We start from the raw sequence: 25,054 nt of genomic DNA, 5'->3' as shown, positions 1-25,054 counted from the left end.
TACAGAGAAATAGGATATTAAGGAGGTATTACTGAAGTGCAATAGGAGGAGGGAGAGGAATGGCATGTTGATTGGAACAGAAGGGAAGGAGTGAGGCACTTATGCAGAATAGGGTGCCCGGTCTTCCTGGGAACTGAGGCAGTGACTGTAGGAGGCCTGAGGTGCAACCTTTTCCTCTCCCCTTTCCTCGGGGCTGGCGGCGGTGCTATCTGAGACCCTGCTCACTGGGCTGTCAGCTATTAATAACCGCAGGATGCCTGTGCGAGCAGCCTTCAGGAGTCAAATTCACGGCACTCCACACCAGCACTTAGCGCCAGGCAGAGCCCGCCTGCACCCCGGCACCCTGGGTGAGCGGGGCTGCTGGACAAGCGTCCCCACAGTGCCCAAAGACGGGCCGGGAGGACGGGGCCCGCGCACCGCCAGCCTGCTGCCGAGCTCCGGGGCAGGCACGTGAGCTGGTCTGAGCCTGGCACTGCAAGTCTAAGGTGAGTTGATCTGGCAGCAAAATGGTTTAGAGCAGGGGCTGAAGAGGGTAAAGACTAGTTGGTTTGCAGCAAAGCCAAGGAAATGACCGCTGCAAAGAACGAAGCAGAAAAAGAGAGAGGAATTACACCAAGGGATAGAGCTGATGGGAGAAAAGGGCAATCGTGGCCCTGGTCTTGTGCATGAGAGTGGGGAGGATCGGGGCTGAGGCTCTGGCAGCCTCGCTGCTCTGGGGTGGCAGACCGAACAGGGGGCCAGTGTGCCTCTGGGCCCTGCGCACAGTGGGAGGCTGCTGCCCCTTTCCTCACACCAGACCGACTGCATGAGCTCCCTGATCCTGCTGGAATAGCAAAGGAGAGCCGAATGGGATAAACCTGCCCTCGCTGCTCCTCGGGAACGGGCGTGCTGGAGGGGCACAGCTCCCCAGCTGGGCCAGCTTTCCCTGCCTGCCCCAAGGACTCCGTGTCCGGGGGATGCAGACGTTTTCCCTTCACTTTGCCAGTCTTGTGACCCATCAGATGAGCCATAAACTCCCTGAAACTCCCTTCTCCCCTTGTCTCCTGGCAGCATTGCCCCTTTCCTGTCAAGCAGGGTCTGCTTCTTTTATATAGCCAAGCAGATGTCCGGCTGCTCGAGGAGAATGCGTGGCGCGTGCTTTATGGCTGCACCTGCTCACACTTGCTTTGGGAATACCCCAGGATGGGCTCTTCTGTGATGTGAACCACACAGGCAATAAAAAAATCAAACTTGGAAATCAGAAAGAAAACTTAATCCAAGAGAATATCTGCCAGTGTAATCGGAGCACGTTTCTTCTGGCCAGGCTGCTTTTAGCAGTTGTCACCACCTCTAAAAAATCATGTTCTGAAAGGAGTAAGGTGGAAGAAAACTGCAAATATTTAGAACATAAAATGTCTTGATCATAATGAGGGCAGTGTGCACAGTGCACAATTAAAGGTGTAAAAAGGCACAAGGACAGAAACGGTTAGTTACAATCTGCTGTTGCTGAACCCAGTGGAAGTTTGGTCGTTTATTTGGTGAGGATCTGTCTCCTTATATACTGTTACTTGAGCAAGCACAGTGCTAAAATGAGACATCAGCTTGACTTGCACTGTGCGTGATAACCTCCAAGAAGGACTATGAGAAGCTGCCTGAAGTGAAACTGCTGGGATTTCTCCTAATTTTTCCCATCTTTGCAGTACAGATCTCTCATCCTACCTGGGGACAGAGATGGGAAACAGTGCAAGAAGAAATCTCCCTCTTTCCCCTGCCGCCCTCCAAAATGCTATGCAATAGGATGAATACATGAGATATGGGTGTGACTTAAAACAACTTGCACCCAAAACATCTACAACTCTAACCGAATGGCTGTGCCTTCTTCTCTCAGCTCTTTTGTAATAAATCATCATAATGATGTAAATAAAAGAGAATTACATAGATTTTTTTTTTTCCTTTTTTTGCAGCCTGGCTTTCTGAGGAGCTATTCCAGTTCTAATGGGACTATCCAAATATCCAAACCAAGCATAAACATTATTCAAAATGTTCCCACATAGTTCATGGGCAGATCCAACATATTCATACAAGAATATGTGTTACCACCTAATGATATCCAGATGGCATTACAATGACGTTAAGTCACAACAGAGCATTTTTTCAAACTGACATTCTACACTGCAGCAAAGCATGATAACACAGTACCATCACGGCATACATGGGTGCCGGGAGACTGCAATGCTGCGATTGTAACGCCTACTCTGGATGGCAATGCTATGTGGTAGTGAAGTTATGCTTCTGCTATGATCTGTTGTCATATTTTATGTCGTAATATGAAGTCTGCACAGAGCACCACGATGGTCTGATGCTGATATTCTGTCTGGGATGACACCCAGACAGAATGATACTGGGATGATACTCTCTTTCCTGTGGGAGAGATGGAAAAGAATCTGTATGTGAAATGAGAACCCTGTGTCTCTTAACTCTAGATAGAAACTAAGAGGGGCAAGAGAGACCTTTCCAGTGTTTCATTCTGCATTTCCTTCTGTGTGTTTAGAGCAAAGCAGAGAACCCTTTGTGGGAATGCCCCTAGCAGGGACTCCTGCTCCTGTTAAAAGGAAAAAGTCCACTAAACTCATTGGGAAGCTGACACACGAAGGTAAGATATGTAAACTGCATATAAAAGAACTGTTTGGATTGCAACCTGAATTTCAGCCTTTAAAATCTCACACCCTATCTGGCTGAGAGAAAAATACGCAGCGAACATACCAGGAGGCAGGGCCACCATTACAAAAGCTCACCCTGTAATGACATCAAATTTTGTAATTTGCTTTTCAAAAGCATTGTATACACACTCAGGTCAAATTCTAGTCTGGATTACACTTTGTAAAACAACCTTCTCCTGTGGCAGTAATCTGGATGCATACCAGTATGGATAGAAAGATAATATGATCATTTATAGATATCAACATTGCAGTGCATAGTTATGTTCCATGTTGATCTTTTCTCTCATCACCTTTGTCCTTGATTTGGTTTTCCTCTGTGTGAGAGAATTCCTTTGACACCAGCACTTACTAGTGGGAAAAGTCAAATTTTGTCAGTAGGGCTAATACAGCAGCAGGAATGTACCCTGGGATACTTTTGTTTCTACAGAATACCTGCGTATAAGGTGAGTTTTAATCAAGTGTGATCCTCATCTTTTCTCTACTTTTGACAGCATGGCTGATATTTGCAGCGATTTTGAACAGTAGCAATTCTTTACTGTCACTTTCTTCAATGTCCTAAAAAGGCTGCATAAACTTCTTTGCTAGAGTATATGTCCCTAAATCCTGCATTTAAGTAAACAAGCAATTAAAAATCAAAAAATCAGTAAAAGGGCATTTCCTCCTGTGCTGCAGAATACTGCTATACAGAACTGGCTCTTCAGAGGGGGAAAAAAAAAAGAAAAAAAAAAGAAAAAAAATTTTAAATAAATGAAAATTACTGTGCTGATATCAATTTCATACCAGATTAAGAATGGAGGTTCATTCTCTGTTGTACATGAGAAATAGAGGTGGGTAAGTTGTCTTATCATTGCTTGACATGGGAAAAAGAAAGCCTAAGTAGAATTGCTTGTTTCTGAATAACGAAAAGCTTCAACTTCATTTCTGCAAGTTTTTTACACTGAAAATATTTGAATGCCTTGTTTTGATGGTGAATTGGTGGGACCAAATTATATGGAAAAGGACTCGTCCAATAACAGGAGTATTAAGAATTGAAGGAACTCCAATCTCTTTTTCCTTTAAAAATTCCCCTTCAAACAAAAAGATATAATAACATTACATTTTGCCATGGTTACAGGATAATATTTAAACGAAAGCACCCCAGGGCTGTCTGTGCTTATTATTTTGTCAGCACTATAAGCTGACCACCACTCATCTAACTCCAGAAGAGGGGAGTATAGGCTGGTAACCAGGCAAGCCAGTGGTGCATTTTGAGGCAATACTAAGCAACCCCACTGCTCTGACGGAGGTATTTCAGATGTGGGATTCATGCATCCAGCTCCACCCTTACATAACTCCTATCTGTACAGATTTGCCTTGATTGCAATCCAGTGTAAATTGCACCCACCTATATCTAAACTGTCATCACTGCAAGAAATTTGGTGCACAGGTTATTTCCTGAAAAATTTTAATTTAGAAGAGAATTTGGCTGCTTTGAACGTTCTGATGCTGGGAAGCAATGGGCAAGAGATCTGGACCAGAACTCCTCCTGAAGTGTCCTATCTGATATGTTTTGTAGCCATGCCACAGGAGGTGTCCAAGCTGAATCTGGGGAAGAAGATCAGCATCCCCCGAGATGTGATGCTAGAAGAGCTTTCTCTCCTCACTAACAAAGGATCCAAGATGTTCAAATTACGTCAGCTGAGAGTGGAGAAATTCATTTATGAGAATAACCCTGATGCCTTTGTCGACAATTCTGTGGTAGGTTGGAGATTAAAACTGAAAAGCTGCTCCTTACACCCAAGGGGAGCAGGAATGAAGGGTGCCTAAGCTCTCCCCTGCCGTGGAGAGAGGCGGACACTCCGGGGTGAGGGAGTACTTGTGCGTGCGTGTGTGTGCGTGTGTACGTGTGTTGAGGATCCGCTGGCAAGGTAGTGCAGGGAAAAGAGAAGATTACAAGAGTTTAATTTCAGTTTGGCAGCAGTGTTACTTTCCTTTGGGGCACACTTGGTATCACTGATGGAGAAGTGACCACCACTGACGGGGACCGTGTGATGTGCAAGTGTTCAGAGCTGCACAGGGCGTGACTAATTGTTGATGTACCAGTTCCATTTCTTTTACAAGAAGGAAATGATCCATTCAGATCTGACTTCTGCTCCAGTTGACATAGTTCCGTTTTTAGCCTAGGATATACTTTTATTCTTTTTTCTGGGCACAGTCCTCTGCTCATTTCTGCAAGAAGTTCCATAAATGAAAATTTGGATAAAAACCTCTACTGACACTGCAATACCTTCAGTTGATTTGCTAGAAGCCATGTTTGTTTTTTGGTAGTGCGTTTTTCTGTCAAATATGGTATATTTCCCCTTTCCCAGCTGTAAATTTTGTTATTTAACCTTTGAGCTAAGGCTTCTCTCTTCAGTGAGGTGACTGAAGTAAGGTCTTTTGAAAATATTTACACTTTTACGAACAGAACTTTCCTTTCACATGACTGTCAGGAGTTCAGTAAAAAAACAGAAAAGGTCTCAGGATTGTAGGTGTTCTAACTTAACACCTTCGCTTCTGTTTGTTCTTTAAACTTTATTTACTATCATTTTATCCCTTTATGGTATCTATTTTCCAGTCCAAGGAAACTGAAGGAAAAGAAATTCAAGACGAAGAAAATGTTGTGCTAAACAAAAACACCCTATTTTTTCAGCCCTCTCATATTTTCAAAAGGAACACAAAATAAGTCTTTGTAGCTCACTTGTAAAAATGACAATTTGGCAAGCAGGATGTGGAAATGTGCTGAAAGATCAAATATGTCATTAAATGATAACAGTAGGTCATATTACAGATCAGGGATGGCAGACCAGATATAGGAACTATATCTGGTACTGTTGGATTTCGGGCAGTTTCATCATCCCTGTGCCTCAAGCTGTTCATCTCTTTAATGAGCTATCCCCTAGAAAATATGTGAGAGAGGTGTTCAACCTTTGGGCTTTTCAGACTGAAAATCCTACTGAAATGCAAATGTTATTATAAATACTCAGCAATCTTAGAGCTCCCAAAAGACATGAAGCCCAAATTTCTATGTCAGAAATCTGAAGATTGCAGTGAGGATCAGAGGCAGAGTGATAAAATAAAGGAAATAAAAAGGCTGAAGTCCAAAATTCTGCAAAAGTGTCACTTTCCGGTATCTAACCGAAGAAATACAAAGTGAAAAAATTGTGATGAATGGGCTCAAAACTGGACTTGCAGAAACAGAGAGGCCCCAAACTCTTAACTGAGACACTGGGTCTCCAAGACAGATTACAAAGGTTGGTAACAATCATTTCTTTTCTCAAGCTGCCTTTCCTACTTTATTGTGTTTTATTCATCAAAACCCAACAGTTGTTCTGTACGCTTTCTGCCGCAAACCTCTTTTGCTGCAAATTCTGGGAGATCATTCCTGTTCTTTGAGCAAGACTGTAGGATGCTTTACTGTGAAGAAATGTATATGGAGGCTGGGAGAAAGCCCTAACAAATCTAGCATTTTCTGTGTGGTTTTGCTATACAGCAATGATGGCAGGGTCTCCAAACAGCAGCTCATACTCTGCTTTAAAATGCTCCAACGTTTCACTTGCAGGTCTATCTTTTCTCCACGTTTGTGGTAGATACCATTAGTTAATGCAGGCTCTCCACTGGTTAGTGCAGGAAGAGCTCAGTCTGCCGCACGGCCCTTGCTCAGGGCCAGTTTAGCAGGACCACAGACATAATTGTTATCATGTGCTGGCTGCCTGGTGTGCTTTGTCCAAGGACTCTTGCTCAGCTGCATCCATTGCCTCTGTGGATAACTGTTCTTGTCACCACAGCCAGCATGAATTAGCACTTTTGCTGGCAGCCAGAGCAGTGACAGGAACAGCTGAGCAATTGCAGCAACTGAACCGTCTTCTTGGAAAGCTTGTTGTTCTTGGGCAGGTAACAGCAGCAGATTGGTGGCCTCACTGTCACCTTCCAAACTGTCAGGACAGCACTTGACTACGGCTCAAAATCAACTTCATCAAAAAGTCCTTTTGATTGTAGTATTTGCTTAGCTGTCTGTTTCTTTCCATTCTTCTCCCTGACTCTGCTCACATGATGATGAAGAAAGGGAGGATTAAACGAAAGGGAAGTGCAGGAGGAAGCTAATGTCAGAGTAGAGAATTCCTCTGCTATTTCCAGTTACTTGCTCCTTCCAGTTAGTTTTCACATTCTTTGCTCCCCACCCCAAAGAAGCAATTGAGACTTTGAGACGCTAGAGGGACACTAGAGGGGTTTAAAGCTAGTGAGGTGTTTTCTGCTTTTACATCATGGATTTCTTAGCTATCTTAGAAAATTCTCAGGACAAACATGGCAAAAGAGGACAAGAAAGGACTGAGATGGAGTACAGATAGATTATTTATTTTCCCAAATAAAAGAAAAATTTTTTGAACAGCAAAGCAATGCAATATAAAACAGATAAAGAGAAAGGTTATTAAAAATAAATCCAACCCAGATAAGGGTTCTCAGAATAGCCAACGCTGGAGCCATAAACCTTCCACAAAAGGGAGAAAATCTCAATAGTGCCATGTCATCAATCTACCCTCCTGCTTCCCTCCTACTCTTCCCCTTCCAAACAACCACACTGGACAATCAGATCACTCTCTTTACCTCTAGCAGAAAAAATCTATACACTGTGTGTGCATGAATGAGATGGTCCCATGCAAAAGAGAGAGCCTGTGACTCTCATCACTACTGTGGCTCCATCCATCCAGTTAAAGGCAAAGGAGCTAAAGCCAGAGTCAAAAGGACTGAACATTCCTAACCCAAGCACAATGAAATGCATTGCTTGTTGCCTAGCAGTCTTCAGTATTGTCTCTCTTCCCTTGCAAATACACAGTACAAGGAGATGTTTTCAGGGAGGTCTGAGTTTGACACTTTTAGCACACTGATAACCTGCCAAGTGAGGAGAATTCATGAGATGTCCTACCTGTTTGGTGTCACGCTGCAGAAGATGAGCTCTGCTGGGCTCTGGCTAGTGAGAATAAACCATAAGGATCTCTTCTCCTTAGTCCAGGATGTGCCACTGAGTTGCAGGAACTGTGGTACTCTATTCTACTCTACCCTCTCTCAGAGGGTACTATCAACCTCACTAGGGAGCTGTGAAATGCAATTTATTACTATTTAAAGACTATTATGAAATCCTATCTGCTATGTACTGTATTACTGTAGCAGCTGATCAACCATTGCAGGAAGAAAATTATTTCATTCATTTACAGAATGAAAATGAACCATGTAGATGAATTAATTATTCAATATCACAGAGAAGGTTTGGGTATTATCATCTCTGGGTCTCTGAAATCCTGCTTTGCTGTTTAGCAATTAGATCAGCAGTTCACAGACTTGTCTCCACTTGATATTGATATGTTTGGTCTGAAATATGTCAAGACCATGTGAAACTGAATATGTCTTAGTGTTACAACCCCACTCACTATTGCCATAACTCCAACTCATGGTCCAACCCCTGCTTTGGGAAACGTCTGTGCAAGACCTTCCTGTCTATCATTACCTAATGAAAGCGCTCAAAAACAAAAACATGGTTACACTTTTCTGATTTGAGTTACATGCAGGAAACAGTTTATAGGAAGACTTGATTTCTAGCTATCTTTTTTTTCTTCTTTCTGCTTTACATATCAGTTTTTAAATTAAAACCATTAGGAAGATGGAATAACAGATATATGAAGAGACAGTTATTAGCAGTACTACAAAGAAGAGCTTGACAGATTCTCAGACTAGGCAGTAAGTTAAAATAAATGCAGTTCTTATGTCCTGGCAACACTTGTATGGAAACAACACATGACCGTGTGTTGGCAGGCAATTTCTGCTGGACTTCAGGTCAGGTCGTCTCTTCAGATCAGAGTAAGAGACCAGATGTGAAACAAAACTTGAGAAGTAAGAAGGGGTTAAAGAGCTGGATTACTGTTCCTTTGGACAATGGCAGGAGTAAACCTGAATTACTTTTGCTGTTGAACAAGAGAACCTGGAAGAGTAGGCAGAGGTGGAAGGAAGCAAATGGAAGTGGTTAAGTTACAATGCCCAGACCAGTACTACAGACAGAAGCAGACAAATATCCTGCCTTAGAGTTCTTACATGCTAAATAGCCAGAGGTGATACAGTTTATATCGGAAAGAATAAGGATGGAGGAGTGGAAGATCTCATCACGCAACTACTTGGTTTAAGGCACAAGTGTGCACTGATGGTTCTGTTTATGAAGGACTATGAAGATCACTGGAGATAGGGCTAAAGGGCAAATGTTAAGCATTATTCCTAGAAAGTCTGTTCTGCAGGGAAGATTAAACCTCTTGAACCTCTTGAAAAGGATGAACACAAGCTGAGATATGGAAGAGTCTCAGGTCGTGACCTAAGTGGAGTTAGCCAGCTGAGATAAAAAGCTTCTAATGAAGTAAGACCTGCCGTGCTGGAGCTGGATTGGTGTAGAAGAGCTAGAGTCCCACCTATATCCAAAATCTAGAAGTCAACATGAAGTCTGAGGCCTTCTTGCTCAAGAAGTCATTGGTGTGGAAATGAGAATGACAGAGAAGGGACAGAGAAGAAAAGTAATCTTGATGGAACACTGTGAGAAAACTTTCGACTGAGCAGAGGCAGAGATTCAATTTCTTTCATCAAAAAGAGAATGCAACAAGGATGATATAAAGTATACAAATGAGATAAATATTTTTTGTGTAGTATTAGATGAAAGTTCTCACTTAGACTGGTAAATTCAGGCACAGAGGTGGAAAAATGATTAAATTTCCCAGATTAAATTGCCCAAGATTAAATAATAAGTCAGAAGAAGAGCTGGGAATAGAGAACAGGAGCTCAAACCATTAAACTATGGGACTCCTTGTGGAAGGATAATCAAAAAAAAACTATTAGCGTACTATATCTTAAAACTGAAGGTCACATTTTATTTTCATTCCTTTTTATAAATGTGAACCATGAGGGTAAGGCTGTGCAACTTCAAATGAAGAAATCAGGGCACCCCTTTACCCTGTTTCTTTGATAAAAACAACAGGCAGTCTTAGGCAGTCATTTTTTCTCTTCTGTATCTCAATGTTTGAATTTTAAATCTCCCATCCCACCATTAAGGAGTATTTGAATGGCTGCTGCTGAGGTGAGGGAGTCACAGTAACTTCAGACATGTTAGTAACCACACAGGCATCAAGCTTTTTGGAAGTTCTTCATCAGTGAGGCGGAAATAGAAACGCATTTGGTGGTTTCAATCATTCTCTTTAGGGTAGGAGCAGAGGGGGAGCACACAGTGTCTTTTCCTGGAGACTGCCTGCAGTGACGTCAGGGCCTTGAGATACTTAGAGATCCCAGCTCCATTAGTGGATCATCTTTCATCATCTATTTTTTGTGTGACACATACAGTAGTCCTAGAAAATTCAGAATTTATTGAATCTAGGCTCTCAGTTTGTGGGATCAGCCTCTTGCAAGAGCTAAGGACTTCAAAGACACACGAGCCCAATTTGTTTAGCCAACGCAAAGGACCATGCAACATATGAACTTGCTACAACTGTTCTCTTGTTAGAGTGGATATAGGGATGCCCAGGGAATGAGAGCCTCCATTGCCTCCTGCAACATGCAGACAGGGCAGGCCCTACCCTGGAGGGGTGTGGGAACTGCTTTCAGGGGCAAGAGGAGAAGGGAATCTGCCTCCTCAGTTAACATTCCTGGGCTTCTCTCCTGGGACTGCAAACAGGACCATCATTCAAAACTATATGGGATGGTGGATTTTGTGATGTGAATACGTATATAAGTAAAAACTCCACATTCCATTAGCAATGGCCAATTGACAGAGTCCCCTCAAGTGTATACCATACTTCACTTTAAAACCCCTGAACACAGGCCTGGCCTAAGTAGACATGGCTGCACTTACTCAGCTTTGGCTACATCCAGGCCGCTGCTCAAGGCTACCCTTCCTGAGCTCTGCTCTCTTGGAGTCAGCCAGTTTGAATTCAGCATGGTTCAAGATTAAAAAAAAAAAAAAAGGGGGGGGGGGGAAAAAAAAAAAAAAAACAAGAACCAGCCTTTGCCCTTGTAATAGAAGAAGGCGATTCCCCTGTAACTCAGACATCTATTGTGGCATTCAAAACTAATGAAAAAGAGATTCTTATTTTAGCAGGTGAGTGGACCAGTGGTACTGTACAGAAAATGGGTCTTAACGTCTGAATAGAGAGGTCTGTTGATATTTTCTCAGTAGGTCCACGAAGAGCCATGAACTAGGCTGAAATCCATCAAGCTAATTTCACTTCTATCTAAATGGGATTTAAGTCTGGCTTTCCTGAGGCAAACCTTATGTATCAGAGAAACTTCACTCCCACTTACTGATAATATCACAATTTAAAATAAGATGACAAGACAATGATGCCCCTTCCTGGCCACATCAAATACTGCTATGTGCAGAATCAAACCAGCCCTTTTTACTGTAGTTATTTTATGCTTACGTTTTGTGATGTTTTTTGAGAGTGCATGTTAGCAAGCAGAGGAAAAGAGAAATAAGCATTTGATTCTCGAGAAGGGCACACAGTGTGGGCAAAACTTGAAGGAAAACCAATACAAATCCTGTTTTGAAATTACTGAGCTGCGGAGAAGCAAATAAGTAGATGCATTAACCTTGCATATACAGTAAAATTCTGAGATGACCTCATTCTGATCTTTACCTCAAAAAAACTCGTTTCAGTTTGCTTTTCTACCGTTACATAGCTTCTAAGGCACAACTGAAAAAATCACCGTTAGCTCCTATGTGCAGCCTACGCTTCATGCTCACGATTGTCTCCCTTCTCAGTGCTTCCTGACATTCAGGGGAACATTATCTCCTCGTTCCTAAAAAGGGAATTCCCTACAACCAGGAGAAGAACAGACAGCCCCTAAAGGCCCTGGGGGCACCAGCTCTGCCACTTCAGCCTGCAGCTGGCTCCAAGCCTGGGCTGCAGCCTGGTGACCTGCTGTGAAACCCTGGACACTGTTGCTGGAGACACACGAGCAGAGAGTTAGATAATTCTGCCTTGAGCCTTGTGGGGTTTTCACGTCTCATCTATTTTTAGCTGACCAAACAGCTGGCCTTGGAAGTCTGTTTACAGCCTGGAAATCTTCTTATTGCTAAACTGTACTAGGTGTAAGAGCCCTGAGAAAGCTTTAACCATTTGAGAGCCCTGGGATTGGGACTCTGGTCTCCCACTGATGGCAGGAGAAGAATTTACACAAGCAAAATTGCAACATGAGAGGCCACAGATTCATCCAGCTTCAGCTGTATCTATTACTTTTTCAGGTACCTGTAACAAATCACCTAGTCCAACAGGAAAGACTATATGTGATACCTACACTACATAACTTGTGTTATAAAGCCATGTGGGCTGTAATGCATAAAACATTTTCCTGTAAATATTATATTGGTTTCTGTTCCACAGAAATATTTATTAAATTGCTTTGGGCTAAGATATGCCCCTGTGCTGGCACCACAGAGTCTACAAATTCAGCATGGACGATTTGCTCTTCCACTATGTACTGCAGGTCTGCACGCACTAGCCTGAACTAGAGAGAACAGAGCCTGGACAGTAAGATCAGCTTTATTTTTCTGATGGATACAGCTTTCTCTCTTGCCTTGTAAGTGGTCAGATTTGGTTTGTTATTGCACATATTGCTAAAAATAAAACTCCTCCTTTCTGTCATTTTCCTCTTGTGGTCTCAAGAAAGCCTTTCACGGCTGCTATCTCTTAAGTCTTTCTCAATGTGTAAATATCTCTCTCCTTACAGACTTTCACGGATATGGAAAACTGATGTATTTCCTGTCATCTTGCATGGTTTTATGTTGTCACAGGTTCTACGGCCTTTTAACACTTAGCTCCCAAACTATAACCTAGCTGACTCTGCCGGGCTATCTTAATCTCAACATGAAACACCTCCTGGTTTCTTTTCCACTTGCTTTCCCACAACTTAACTAATGTATCTCAATCTGAACCTCTACCTGTTCTGGCAAACACACTTCTTTTCCCTACCTCCTGTATTTCGTGCTGATCAGTGCTGCAGAGAGTACACAGATCCCTCTCTTCTCAGCCTGATCATACAAAATGACTATTAAGGTGCCCGTTAAAAAGTGATCTTTAGTTGCCATTGCTGTTTTTCCATAACTGCTCCTATATTGAATATAGGGAATAACCTATGCTCTCTTCTGCCATTGCCTTTCTAATTGAGACACAAGTCTGAGAAGACCTTGGGGACTCGGGAGTATATGTTTTAAGACCCATGCCTGCAAATGTAAATGGATTAGTGATTCTTACTCTCTGTTCTCCTGCTCTAGGATCACTTTCAGAAGTTCATCCCATCAGGAGGGCATTATGGGGGAGATGCTCACGGCTATGCCCAAGGGCGGATGGTAGGAGGAGTAACAGCAGGGCAGCATGGCTCCAGTAAGCACCAGTATCCCCCAGTTCCACCTAGGCCTGGAAGCAAAGGAGGCCCTGGGGACAGTGAAGGGGGTCATGCTGGGGAATCAGCTGGAAGTGGTGGAAGAGGCGGCGATGGTACAGAGAAAGGCAAGTATCCCTCTGCAAGAATAAGAAATAGATAAAGCTATCAGAGCTTGGGCCAGTCTTACTCTTGGAGACAGGAAAATTAATTTGGTTAAAATCTTAATTCTTCCAAACTAAGCTCAGCTGCAAAACTTAGAATTGAATCTCCTTTGGTGTGAGAGTTTTATTTGCATGTTTGTGTGGCTTCTTCATAGGCAAGAAGCAGAAATAATCTGCTTTGGCTGAATCAAAGAAATTCTGGGAATTTTTGAGAACTCTTGAGTTCTTAAGGTTGATGTAACAGTGTGCTAGTATTGCACGTTATACAACATGGGGCTCTACTTTTTCTTCCAAAATGTTCCACACTGACAACTGCTAGAGATAGCAGTAGTAGCAGCTCTTCAGCCCATTAGTATGATCTGACACGTCAGTCTGAGTATATAGGTCCTAATTTCTAATCAAATTTTTCACCTAAAGGAACATCACTTCTTAGATAATCTTCAGAAATTAACAGCAATATTTCTGGTGATCATCACTAGTCTACTGAAGCAATATCTTTATGAGGCACAGTATTTTTCTTTAAAATTAGTCCTTGCTTAATTTTATCCTCCATTTAGTTCGGCCAGAAACCTCTGGAATCAAATTCCTTGTAATAAGATCAGCCTGACATCCTCTTTTTGTGGTATCATTTTAGGCAGGTGACACTGGACTGTAAATCTCTTCCTGAGTATACAGAATGGTCGTTTTAATGGTTCCTATGGGACTTTAACAAAAAAAGGCAAATTTGCAGAGGAACTGGGCAGAGTTGTACATTAAATGAACAACTAACTTAAAGGATATGTAAAATCCAAGTTTTTTCATTTACATTCTGGACAAACGACATTTTGTATCAAATCATTGTCAACATTTCTGAATATCACTGTGAAAACGAAATTTGTGTAGACTCTGTCTTCTTATAGGTGATTCTTCTCTACTGTTATCCTATTTCTGTATTCAGGAAGAAGGATGATTAACACCATCCCAATGTGGATGGATCCCAACTGCTTTATCTTTCAACCCTAGCAATCAATTTACTTCTAAAGTACCTATTTTACATCCTTCACACAGAAAGGGAGGGGGTAGTTTTTCTTTTTTTTTTTTTTTTTTTTTTAATTAAAATCAGATTCTTTTGTATAGCTGTAATTTTCTGGAATCAGAAAGGCCCAGGATTTGGCAAAGTCTGAAGAAAATAAACAAGTCCAAGAAAGAAGATGTGATAAAGAATAAAATTTCAGATAAAAGTATTAGTGTTCATACTTTGCCACTTACTTCACAAAGCCTTGTTTTCTATGCAAATTATAGTCATGAAAGCATCAGAATGTCTATTTACTCCATTAACTTGCTATCTGACCTTATCAAACTAAAAGTCATTGGTGGGAAAGGAACACTCTGCAGCCTTAAAATGTCTGGAGGATGAGAGTCTTCAAACTGTGCTGCATATCACTATACAATCAATACTTTTATTGGCAAGATGGTATTATACACAGCTGGAAAAAGTGAAGCACACAGAATGAAAATGCTTTTCTCAGGTCACCTGGTTAATTAATGAAGCAGCCAGAAACCAGCCTAAAATTTTTCTGGCGATCAAATATTTGGTTTTACAGCAACAAAGTGCAGCTCTACCACAGACACGACTTTAACTTGCACAGATATCCCATCAGGTTTTCAAACAACCTTTAGTCACCCTGAGGCTTGGTGTTTGAGCCAGACTTCCCTCTGGCATCCTGGCTCAGGAGGGGAAAATATGAGTGTATACTCATGTAACTACAAAGAAAATACCAACTTATAAAAATATTCACACAAGAAAGATGGTAACTTTAAAACATTCAAGAATAGACTTCCAAGAAAGTAAAGATGGCTATGGGCTGCAAATACGCTGAAATATAATAGTTAAAGGCTTTAGCTTGATAAGCTAGAGAAGAGTCAACTGCAAAGTTTGAGTCCACTTCTGGAATGTTTACAGTCAGGACTTGCTTTGATCCCTCTGAAGGTGAGATCTGGGGGGAGAGAGGGCTTATGTCTGCTATGACCACATACAGAAGACAGAAGTTAATTCTGAAATTAGAGTGCATTTTAGCTTGCATAAAAGCTTTCCCTGAGGTAGTGGAAGAGATGAGGTGGCATAGACATTTCTTCTTGGAGAAAGAGGTTTCTATTTGAGCAACCAGATGGAACAATGAAAAATTAGCTTTCAGATACATGCTGTAATGCAAATTCATGGATCAGTAGTTCTCACACAGTAGTACACATGCTTTTGTGAATAAGCATAGAAATGGTCGACATGGTCTCTTTTAAGAAAAAGCTAACTGTAAATACTAGGATTTGATTTGGAAGTTGCAGGATCAGGAGACAAAGCTGTTGCCTCAACCTCAGTAGCACAAAATAGAAAGGTGATGTATTTGGAGTAAGTGTCGTCTGAGCAGAGTGTTTTTCTTTCCTCTATTTACAGATGGCAAGTCAGGAGGGAAGAAAGTCACAGTCTTTAAAACTTACATCTCCCCCTGGGAACGGGCAATGGGTATCAGCCCTCAGGACAAATGTCAGTTCACGATTGACTTACTGTCATATAGTCCCAAAGCTGATCTCCCCCATTACAAGTCTTTTAATAGGTAAGCCTACTTGGATATTTAATTCAATTTACTTTGCGTAAGAAATATAACCCTAAACATTGCCCCCTGTGTTTTCTGTTTAAAGCAGTGTGAGCAAATTTTAGTGATATGCCATTTTGCTTCTCAGTCTCCTATGGATTCAAAATTTGGAGGCCTACAAACAGAAACTACATTAAAAGCTAGAGATTTGAATTCAGCTTGTAGATATAAAACTTGTGTAGCAGGATAACATGACTTTAATCCTATTTCTCCTTCCTTTCCCCCTGTTTGATCTGGGAAGATTTGGCTTGCCACTGTTTATTACTGCAGCCATTTCAAGTTCAAGAGTTCCAGAAAAATACTTGAGATCAGAAGCCATATACTTCACATTACTTCAGATAAAAGCTCAGGCTCTTCCTGACCCTTCTGATAAAAAATGAGTTATCAAGATATTTCTTGTGCAGCAACAACTTTCTGTTAACCTCTATATTTTGTTACCCACCTCCATGGCCTCAGAACATTAGAACCCAGGACAAACCCAAATCCCACTCCTTTCTGCAGTAACACAGCCTCTGCCTCCTATGTGTATGTGGTACTGATAGGTGGGGAAGGTATATGGTTTGATGGAGGTTCATGCAGCAGGGGCGAAGGAAGTGCACAGGAGTACAAAGTTGGTTTATCTTTTTTAGCACAGAGGCAATAAGATGTGTATGTTCTTAGGCAGAATCTGTTGGCCAGTGACACAGAAACACTAGTAAAATTTAGTCTTGATGGCTTTAATTTTTGATCTGGTTCCATTCTTTACTTCTTTCCTGTGTGCTAACTCCATTTGTTCCCCTATGCCAGGACCGCCATGCCTTATGGGGGTTATGAGAAAGCAGCCAAACGGATGACCTTCAAAGTGCCTCAGTTTGAGATTGGCCCTTTGCTTCCAGAATCTATCATGTTATATAATCAAAATTTCAGCAACAGACCCTCCTTCAACAGAACCCCAATACCTTGGATGCCTTCGGGAGAATCCTCCGAGTACCATATTGAGGTCAATGTGCCAAGGAGTGGTGAAACAGAAGAGCTATAAACCCCTGGCCCCCAGGTCTTTCTTTTTTTCTCAGCCCTGTTTATTTGCAAATTAACGGTAGGGAGCTGAAAAATGCAACTCTAGTCCTTCCTTTATTTTGCTCTTAACCCAGACAAGTTCCTAGTCGGTTCTAAACTTATCTTTGCTGTGATGTTAATCCATATCAGAAACAGTGTGAGGGAAGGGAGCTTTTTATTCACCAGGGTAAAAACAAAGGGCAAAATTGGGAAGTGTTTTTCTGTTTAGAGATGCTAAATGCTGCCTGTCTGCTCAATAATAAATCTGTTTTGTCATATATTAACAAGTAATAAAGCACCAAGAGGAAAAAAAAAGTCTGTTTTTCTCTTTTAAAGAAAGTGCTGCTTTGGGGATCAGTAATAACAACAGTTTCAATCTCAAAAGTAGGCTGTTATCGTGGGAAGAAAGATCAGGGACTGATAAGGATGGTCATAAGATAGGCAGGTATAAATCAAGGTGGCCTGCACAAAGACCTCAAAACTGATGGTGAGGAATGATGACTTTCAGAGGAATAGTACATGCACTTCAAGAGGATCAAAGGTGTTTTGAGAGATAGAATAGCAAGTCAGTCTATCAATATAACAGACATTAAACTATTTCACTGTCACCTGAGATTCCTCAGTTCTCCAGAATGGGAAATAGGTGATAGCTCAAGCAATTTTTTTTCATATAGACAAACCAGGAAGGGAAAAGGTGGGGAGGAAATTGAGGCACACTCAAGTGACATGATTTGCACATAGTTACAGAGTAAGAAAGACAGATAGCCACAATTTCAACTGAAGTATTCCAATACTTATCCCAGTGCGTTATTTATTCAAATACACAGTCCCAAAAATCTATTTTATTTCTTGTTAAGAATTGTACTGGTACCAAACAGTTAGAAAGAAAGGCAGGTTCTGTGGAAAACAAAGAATTTTATTTTTCTTCATGAAATGCCTCTGTTTCATGGGTATTTGCACCCTGATGCATGACATACAAAACTGCCGCTTCATAGTTCAGCCAGCACGGAGACTGCTTGGAATTCTCAGTCCTGGTGTCTTCTTCAGGTCTACATTTCCTCTTATAAAAAAGATTAAATAATTTACTTGCAGGGACAGCGCCACTGATGCTCTTCATTTAAATTAGAAGATTTTCTTCTTTCCTTTTCTAGAAATCATTGCAACTATATTGTTGACATTTATTCTCTTTGTAAAGTTATGAGAACAGATTTATTGTATTCCTTTAGAAAGATATTTCAAGGGCTACCGCAGTAGCGAAGATGAGATTTCTAAAACAATTAACTGCGAAAGTCATGAATGAAGTAACTTCCTAACCATTCTGCTGAAATGGTTCAAGAACACTTACTATATGTCCTACTTGATGATTTGTAAGTATTCACAGCTCAGTTTTGTGACTAAATTTAAAAACATTATGATAATGTTTTGATCTGCTGAAGAAAATTTCAACAAAAATGGAAAAACCTGTCTTTTTTATGTTTTCCTATGAAATATTTAAAGTTTTAATTGAAAACAAATCCTCAGAAAGACTTCAGTCATTTCTTTGGATAAGATGGACCCAGGAATTAGTTGAAAAGACATTTCCTATAGTGATTTCCATTCTGGTATCTTTATAAACCCATGCAAATTTCAGTGGAAAAACATTTAAATTGAAAATCCTCATATTCTACCAAATGATTATTTTTTTCAGTATTTGATCTCTGTCTGGGGTTAAGATTGCTGTGGATTTTCTAACATTTTTAACCAGTCTAACTTTTCCAATTGCATTGAAATTAAGGGAAAACAGAAGAAAAACCATTTATTTTCCAGTTGGAAAAGTATTCTAACACTACACAAATCCAGGCAACAAAGACAATGTCAGAAGTGTCCCTGCAGAAAACAGAAGAAGCTTCAGAGAAAACTTGGTGTTATTAAGCAAAATATACCAAATATATCAAATATGCACTTCATTATCTCCCCTTTTCTGAAAGCGATTTTAGGCTGTTCTGACATAGATGGACGTGATTTGTTAGATAAATGCATGATGTTCTCACAGTATGTACATCAGGAATAGCAGAAACAAACCATGTCGGTACCTGGATGACTGTTCCCAGCAGTGGCTCTCCCAAGAGGTGGGCCACTTCCACTTGCCAGGGCATAGTGAGGGCCTGCTGCTAAGAGGGAAGACAAGCCAGGGTGACCCCAGTGCAGGAGTTGTCCTCACCAACCAGGCACAGTCCCGCAGCATCCAAACACAGCGGGCAGAGCGAGTGCTGTTAACAGCGTCCATCGAGAGTCCCAGATGATCAAGGGGATGCATCATGTTCAGGGGCCATCCAGGGAGTCTTGTAAGGAGCAAAAGGAGACAGGGCTGGAAAAAAGCTACAATGCAGGTCCGAAGTCCATCCAGGAGACAAGCTAACTACAGCAGAGGTCTCAGGTTCACCCAGGAAACAAGGCTGCAGACAGGCACACCTACAGCACAGCTCAGGGACAACCAAAGCCCAAGGCTGAGCTGAAATGGGGCTCCTGGGCCATGGGCAAGGGGTGGTGGAGGCCCCAGGGGAGCCTTGGGCCATGGGCAGGGGGTGGTGGAGGCCCCAGGGGAGCCTTGTCAGGGCCGTTAAGGACTGTTGGTGCCCTCAGGGACCTGACACCAAAATGTCTGGGAATTACAATCATTTATAGTCACACCAAGCATTTAAATCCGTTTAAGCACAGAAAAAAAGATGAAATAGGTCCTCAAACATACAGGAGAAAGTAAGAACTGCTGCGGTAGCACAGTGGAATAGTTCCAGGGTTCCCGTACACAAGGAAGGCATCATTGGCCAGCAAGTAGGTCAAAGGACTGAGTCTAGTCCCAAAGCAATCACTGATTTAAAATGTGCTCTTGGACAAGATGTTTCATCTGTGTTGCCTGATTATCCCATTCCCTAAATGGCAATAAGAAGTTGCAATGTGTTTGGAATATTTACTAGTGTTACATCATTACAAATTATTAATATTGCAATAGTTCATACTTGTAAGCTAGAAGGATCTTTCAGTTTTGGTAAATCTGCTTAATGAGGCATATAGCTCTTCTTTTGCCAGTACACTTCCAGTCTCAAAGCCTGTCAAGTGGGATTTATGTGCTTTTACTTCTAGTACAAAATGGAAAATCCAGCAGTACATTTTGTAGAACAATTCAGAATATTGTCTTGCTGTTTATATGACCTAACATATATATGTTAGTTTAGTAGTCACTATTCAAATATTAAAAGCGAGAAAAATCAGTAAATACTTGGCACAGTTCTGTTAATTTCAGTGAGGCTTGCAGCTACTGTAATCAGGGCAGAAGTTTGTCCAAAATGATCAAATATTTAAGAGGAAGTAAATAATCACTCCTGCTCTTTGTTTTCCTTGGGCTTGCTGTAGACTCAGGGGGATCTCCTACAATGGAGAATTACTTACACTGGGAGCAAGAGGATTTTATAAGATTTAATTACAGTGGATTTCCCTCACATACTGGCATACTGGGAACAACAGACTGGAGACCCAGTTAACTGCTCACAGTAGTTAAGAGATGAAAAAGACTTACTAGATTATTCAGTCCATCCTCTTGTAAAGGCAGGATATAGTCCCCTCACTGATGATGTACTGGATATTAAACTTATATACTATTATGCAGTAACCAGAAATATATTTAATATACATGTTAAATATAAGAAAATGTCCAAGAAAAACAGGTTGGACAGTATTTTGTGACATCCAAATCTTTTAGAAAAAAAATGGTTAATCTTACCTTTTTTACAGTATTACTTTTAGGAATATTATCTGACAGTTTTCAGGCTCTGAAATGTTTTTATCATTGTCATGTAAGGCAACTTATATGATGAAGTATCCAAGCCATACTGAAAATGTGTGAAAAAGTAGCACCTACTTTTTAATATAAAAGAAAGGTGATTAACAAATCTCAGCAATACTACCCATAAATATGGATTCATGTGTTTAAAAATCTTCTTGAAGTTATAGCTGAGGGCATAAAATATTTCACAGCTAATGGCACAACTGGCATGCTTTTCTGTGTTACGCAGAAAATCTTTCCCTTTTAACTGCAAGGTACTCCCTAATCAGAAGTCTGGCATCTCATAATCGCCCCTCTCATACGAGCAGCTTGCCAGTAGGTGATGATGATATAATTCATAAAACTAACATCTGGGAATTCCATTTGATGTTGTTATTGACAGAGCATTTAGAGTAGATGCCTTTGTCATTATGTTTAGTGACTCTCCCTCACTCTCCCTCAAACAATTTCAGGCTATTAGCAGAATATGGGGTTCGTCTTGTTTGATTTTTTTCATCATACTGTGACTATATAAAGTGCATTTCTTTCTCTTGTACAAGATGGCAGCAGTCAGACAGCCAGAGCCTGAACATGATTATTCCATCATGGAGCAAAGAAGACTAAAGGTGGCAGTCTTTGCCTCTGAAGTAGTGACTCAGCTGGCAAGGCTTGAACATTCATTTCACTGTTTTTTTTTTTTTCCCTGCCTAGCTTGTCTGCAAGCCTATGTTCTCTTCCACAGAAGACTGACTGCCACAAGTGTCTGGCAAATGTCTCACTTTCAAAGGACTCCCCCATGGCACAAAAAGCTGCAGTGAGCACATCTACGGAGATGTAGGGTCCGTAGCTGTCCACCAGCATTTATGCTAATTTCTCTTGGATGTACATTAGCAAAATTTGCAAGCCAGACTGCTGGCTCACAGCACATAAACCCATTTATAGGCAATCTCATCTATGCCCAAATCCACAAATTGTAGGTTATAAACCAGTTCAGACAAGTTGCCTGTTTTGTCTTGGGGTTGTGCTGGACTAGTCAACCAGAATTTGCCAGCACATGCAGAAGTAAGATAGCACACGTATTGTGGAACCTTGGCAGCTTTTGTGAACTGCTGAGTATCTGGGATTTGAGACAGTTAATCATATTCATGGCATCATAAATCTTACTAGTAAAAGAGTCTTCACCTAATATAATTAATTAGCAGTGCCTTTGTGCAGCACCTCTTGCTCTGAATGTATTTAACATGCAACGAGTGTCATCTTTCTGATGATAATCCATTTTCAGCACCGCTTACGTGACGCTCTAATGAGTCCAAGTACTTGCTCAAATACATATATTATGTAAATTGACATATGCAGTAAAGGGAAGAGAACTACATAAAATACTCTGAAAGGATGGTCTTAAGGGCAATCAAAACTGCAATCAGGTTAATAAACAAGTTCTCAAATATAAACTCTCCCTTTTGTCTGCTAGATAAATTTGTCAGGTTCTGCATACCCTCTTATGCCATATAATTTTAGTAATGGAGAAACTGTTTTAGTTCCTATACTTGTTTGTTACTCCCTTGAGGAAACTGTATTACTTAAGAGTTAAAGAAAAAAAATCTCTTTCATAACAAGAAATGTCACTTCGGTTTCCCGCAATTACAATGAATGGGTCTGTCAAGACATTTCTAAACAATAGCCTGCAGGTGAGGTGGTTAGAAAAAGAAAGTATTTTCAATTCAACTTTTAAGAAGCACATTATTTTATATCAAAACTTTTAATGCACTTTTCCCAACTTTTAAAACAAAGAAAATGCAGGTTTTTTTAGGTTCTCGCTTTTTAATTTAATGAAAAAAACCAAAACATTTTGTGCAAAGATTTTTCATTTTTAAAGGTCTGTTTTCACTTGAAAAAAAATGCCATCTGATCTACTTTCAGGGAGAATTCACACAAATAAATCACAGGTAGGAACAACCACACTTTAAAAACACAGAAATATAGCTCCAGACAGTTATAATAAGCTTTCCTCTCAAAAATCACAGTGAACAAATGAATGCATAAAATAGGGACAGATTAATTTATGTTTAGAAGTTGTTCTTTTAGTGCAAACCCAAAACAGTTATTCTTCATTGCTTCTCTAACAATGCTTTCTGAGAATGCATCTATTTTGGACATTTGAACAGGTGAAGGGAAGGCACAACCACATTATGAAAGCCTGAGAAAGGTCTATACTCTTTCCTGGCACAGACATGTGCCAAGGGCAGCACCACTGTTTCACTCCAGATTCTTGGATTTGGTGCTGGGAAAGGAAACAATACAACGAGGGCATTAATAGCAATGAAAAAGGCTACCCACTGAGCAATGCTTTGTTTATACTGTGAAACATTTGGTGGATAATATCTCTTTGCACAAAAGGGTAAATAAGGACTCTGTTGACTTCCCCCTCTTACTGGGGGAAGCTCCTGCCTTAAGCCACAATCTCATCATGCATCACTCACTGCAGGGAAAACAAGGTGGCCCCTGGAAGAGAAAGGACCAAAGAAACTTTCCACTGGTCAGCCTAAGGACAAACCGCACAGAACCTCCCCTGCTCACAGATGCTATACAAATTCAATTACACTGAAGAGCGCTTCTTTGCTGAAGAACGCTTCTTGATATGAGACAGGCACTCCTCAGTGCCTGTCTCATATGAGTAATTACGTCCATATTCTATTATAAAAACAGCCATATTTTAATAGACTTTAAGCTAGCATGGATTCAGGGCTTCATTATATCTGCTGTCTCTAAATACTTCTCTTAATTATTTCTGGTCCCTAAGAGAGACTTGAGGCCTCCCTTATTTGCTCTCTCTTCTAATACTGTTGGCCTGATTCCCAAAGCAAAAGATTGAAAAGGGATAGGAAATCACAACATGTAAACAAGTCTCCTTCCAAATGCGCAGATATTTCTTTTTGTATTATTTTAGTGTTGCTTAGGATGCCGTATTAACAACCATGGAAAGAAAAGTCTACTATTCACACGAGCACAACAAAGCAGGACTACAAATACCCTATACATTCAAACAGTTCTAGTATGTGTAAGTGTTTGCTCTGGACAGATCAAGGGTTGATCCTCCAGGCATAGCCTATGCATCTGGCACACCACTGAAGGTATACCCGAATTACCAGAAGCTGGTGATTCTGGCAAGCAAAGGTACATCTTTCAAATATAGAGTATTATGCATCAACTTACTCACTTCACACATGGTTAAAAAAAAAAAAAAGATCAACAGCTGGATAAGAATTTCCTCACAACTTACAGAATTGGTGGTACTACTCGAACAGCTGTTACAAAAAGATGCGTCCCAGATTTCATGAACACTGACCTATAAGGGCATAAAAGAAGGGGCATTAGCCCTCATGCTTTCATGTTTCAGTTCGAGTAACTCATTACATTGTCTATCCAGGCTGTGGCAACTGTAGCACTGAGATCCCAAATGCTCATACAAAATCATGGTCTCCTGGTCATTTTCTGTCTCTCTACATCCATGACCCAGAATTGAAAGTAAGTTTCAGTGGGCTTGAAATGCGTTTCTTGCTATCACTGAAACCACTGCTACCTCAGGGTTATTGCCAATACTCTGCACCAGCAACAGGAAAATTACGTTCCGTAACGTGTGGCTCATGCAGTCCAGAGAACGCAAGTTTAATGTGAATTCTACACATTGTCTTACATTCCTCAAAGTCCAAATATGTTTTATGCATGAGGTTATTCCACTCCTCCCAGACCTTGCTCTGGTCTCGTTTTTGTTGGCGGTACTTGCACGAACGGCACCGAACAGCAAGGTCTCGGCTCCCACCTGTGACTAAAGGCAGCTCTAACACGAGCTACACGGAGACTTTTGTGAGACGTGAACGTGTCGCTACCTTTGGCTATGGCTGTATTTCTCCACATTTCCCAGTTCTCAGAAACCATACACACTCCACCAGGACCCCTTTTTCCCCCAAACGCGTTTTGCTGTTGGGAAGGACCGTTACACCCGCGCGGCTCCCTCCAGCGCGGCCGCGCCGCCCGCTCCCCGCCGCCCCGGCACGAAGCTGCAGGCAGGAGCCGAAACGCTCCCGCCCGGGGGCACGCGCAGGCGGGGGCGCGGGACGCCGCTCGCCGGCTGCGGGAGAACCGGACTGAACCGGACTGAACCGGGCCGGCCGCGGCGCGGCGCCGCCACCCTCTCGCGAGAGGCAGCCCCGCGGCGCGGCCGGCGGGAAGATGGCGGCGTCTCGCGAGAGGCGGTTGCGGTGGGGGCGGCGGCGGCCGGTCGCCATAGCAGCGGCGCCGAGGGGCGGG

General features: G+C 41.5%; 1 protein-coding gene and 1 long non-coding RNA gene across 3 annotated transcripts; one reads left to right on the top strand and one right to left on the bottom strand.

Annotated features, from left to right (window-relative positions):
• The first annotated feature begins 284 nt into the window (after positions 1–284).
• On the top strand, positions 285–17,256 carry MYOZ1 (myozenin 1). 2 transcript variants are annotated; one of them, XM_085312247.1, is made up of 6 exons: positions 285–485; positions 2,531–2,632; positions 4,255–4,436; positions 13,015–13,249; positions 15,714–15,873; positions 16,699–17,256. In XM_085312247.1, exons 2-6 carry the CDS (start codon positions 2,557–2,559, stop codon positions 16,928–16,930), a joined length of 885 nt encoding a protein of 294 aa, XP_085168373.1. In that variant the 5' UTR covers positions 285–485; positions 2,531–2,556; the 3' UTR covers positions 16,931–17,256. The 2 variants fall into 2 exon arrangements, with proteins under 2 accessions (XP_085168373.1, XP_085168374.1); XM_085312248.1 differs by lacking the exon at positions 2,531–2,632.
• Positions 17,257–18,780: 1,524 nt separating this feature from the next.
• Positions 18,781–24,935, bottom strand: LOC146591757 (uncharacterized). Its single transcript, XR_014896734.1, has 3 exons — positions 24,634–24,935; positions 24,027–24,092; positions 18,781–19,268 (listed from the first exon to the last, which is right to left on the bottom strand). It is a non-coding gene; the product is annotated as an uncharacterized LOC146591757 (long non-coding RNA).
• Between the last annotated feature and the right edge of the window lie 119 nt (positions 24,936–25,054).

This window comes from Rhea americana, unplaced genomic scaffold, assembly GCF_003343005.1.
Source record: "Rhea americana isolate MKP2758 unplaced genomic scaffold, rheAme1 scaffold_36, whole genome shotgun sequence".
In the NCBI taxonomy this organism is placed as follows: Eukaryota; Metazoa; Chordata; class Aves; order Rheiformes; family Rheidae; genus Rhea; species Rhea americana.
The sequence above is the reverse complement of the archived record's forward strand: the minus strand, read 5'-3'. Positions and strand labels throughout refer to the sequence as shown.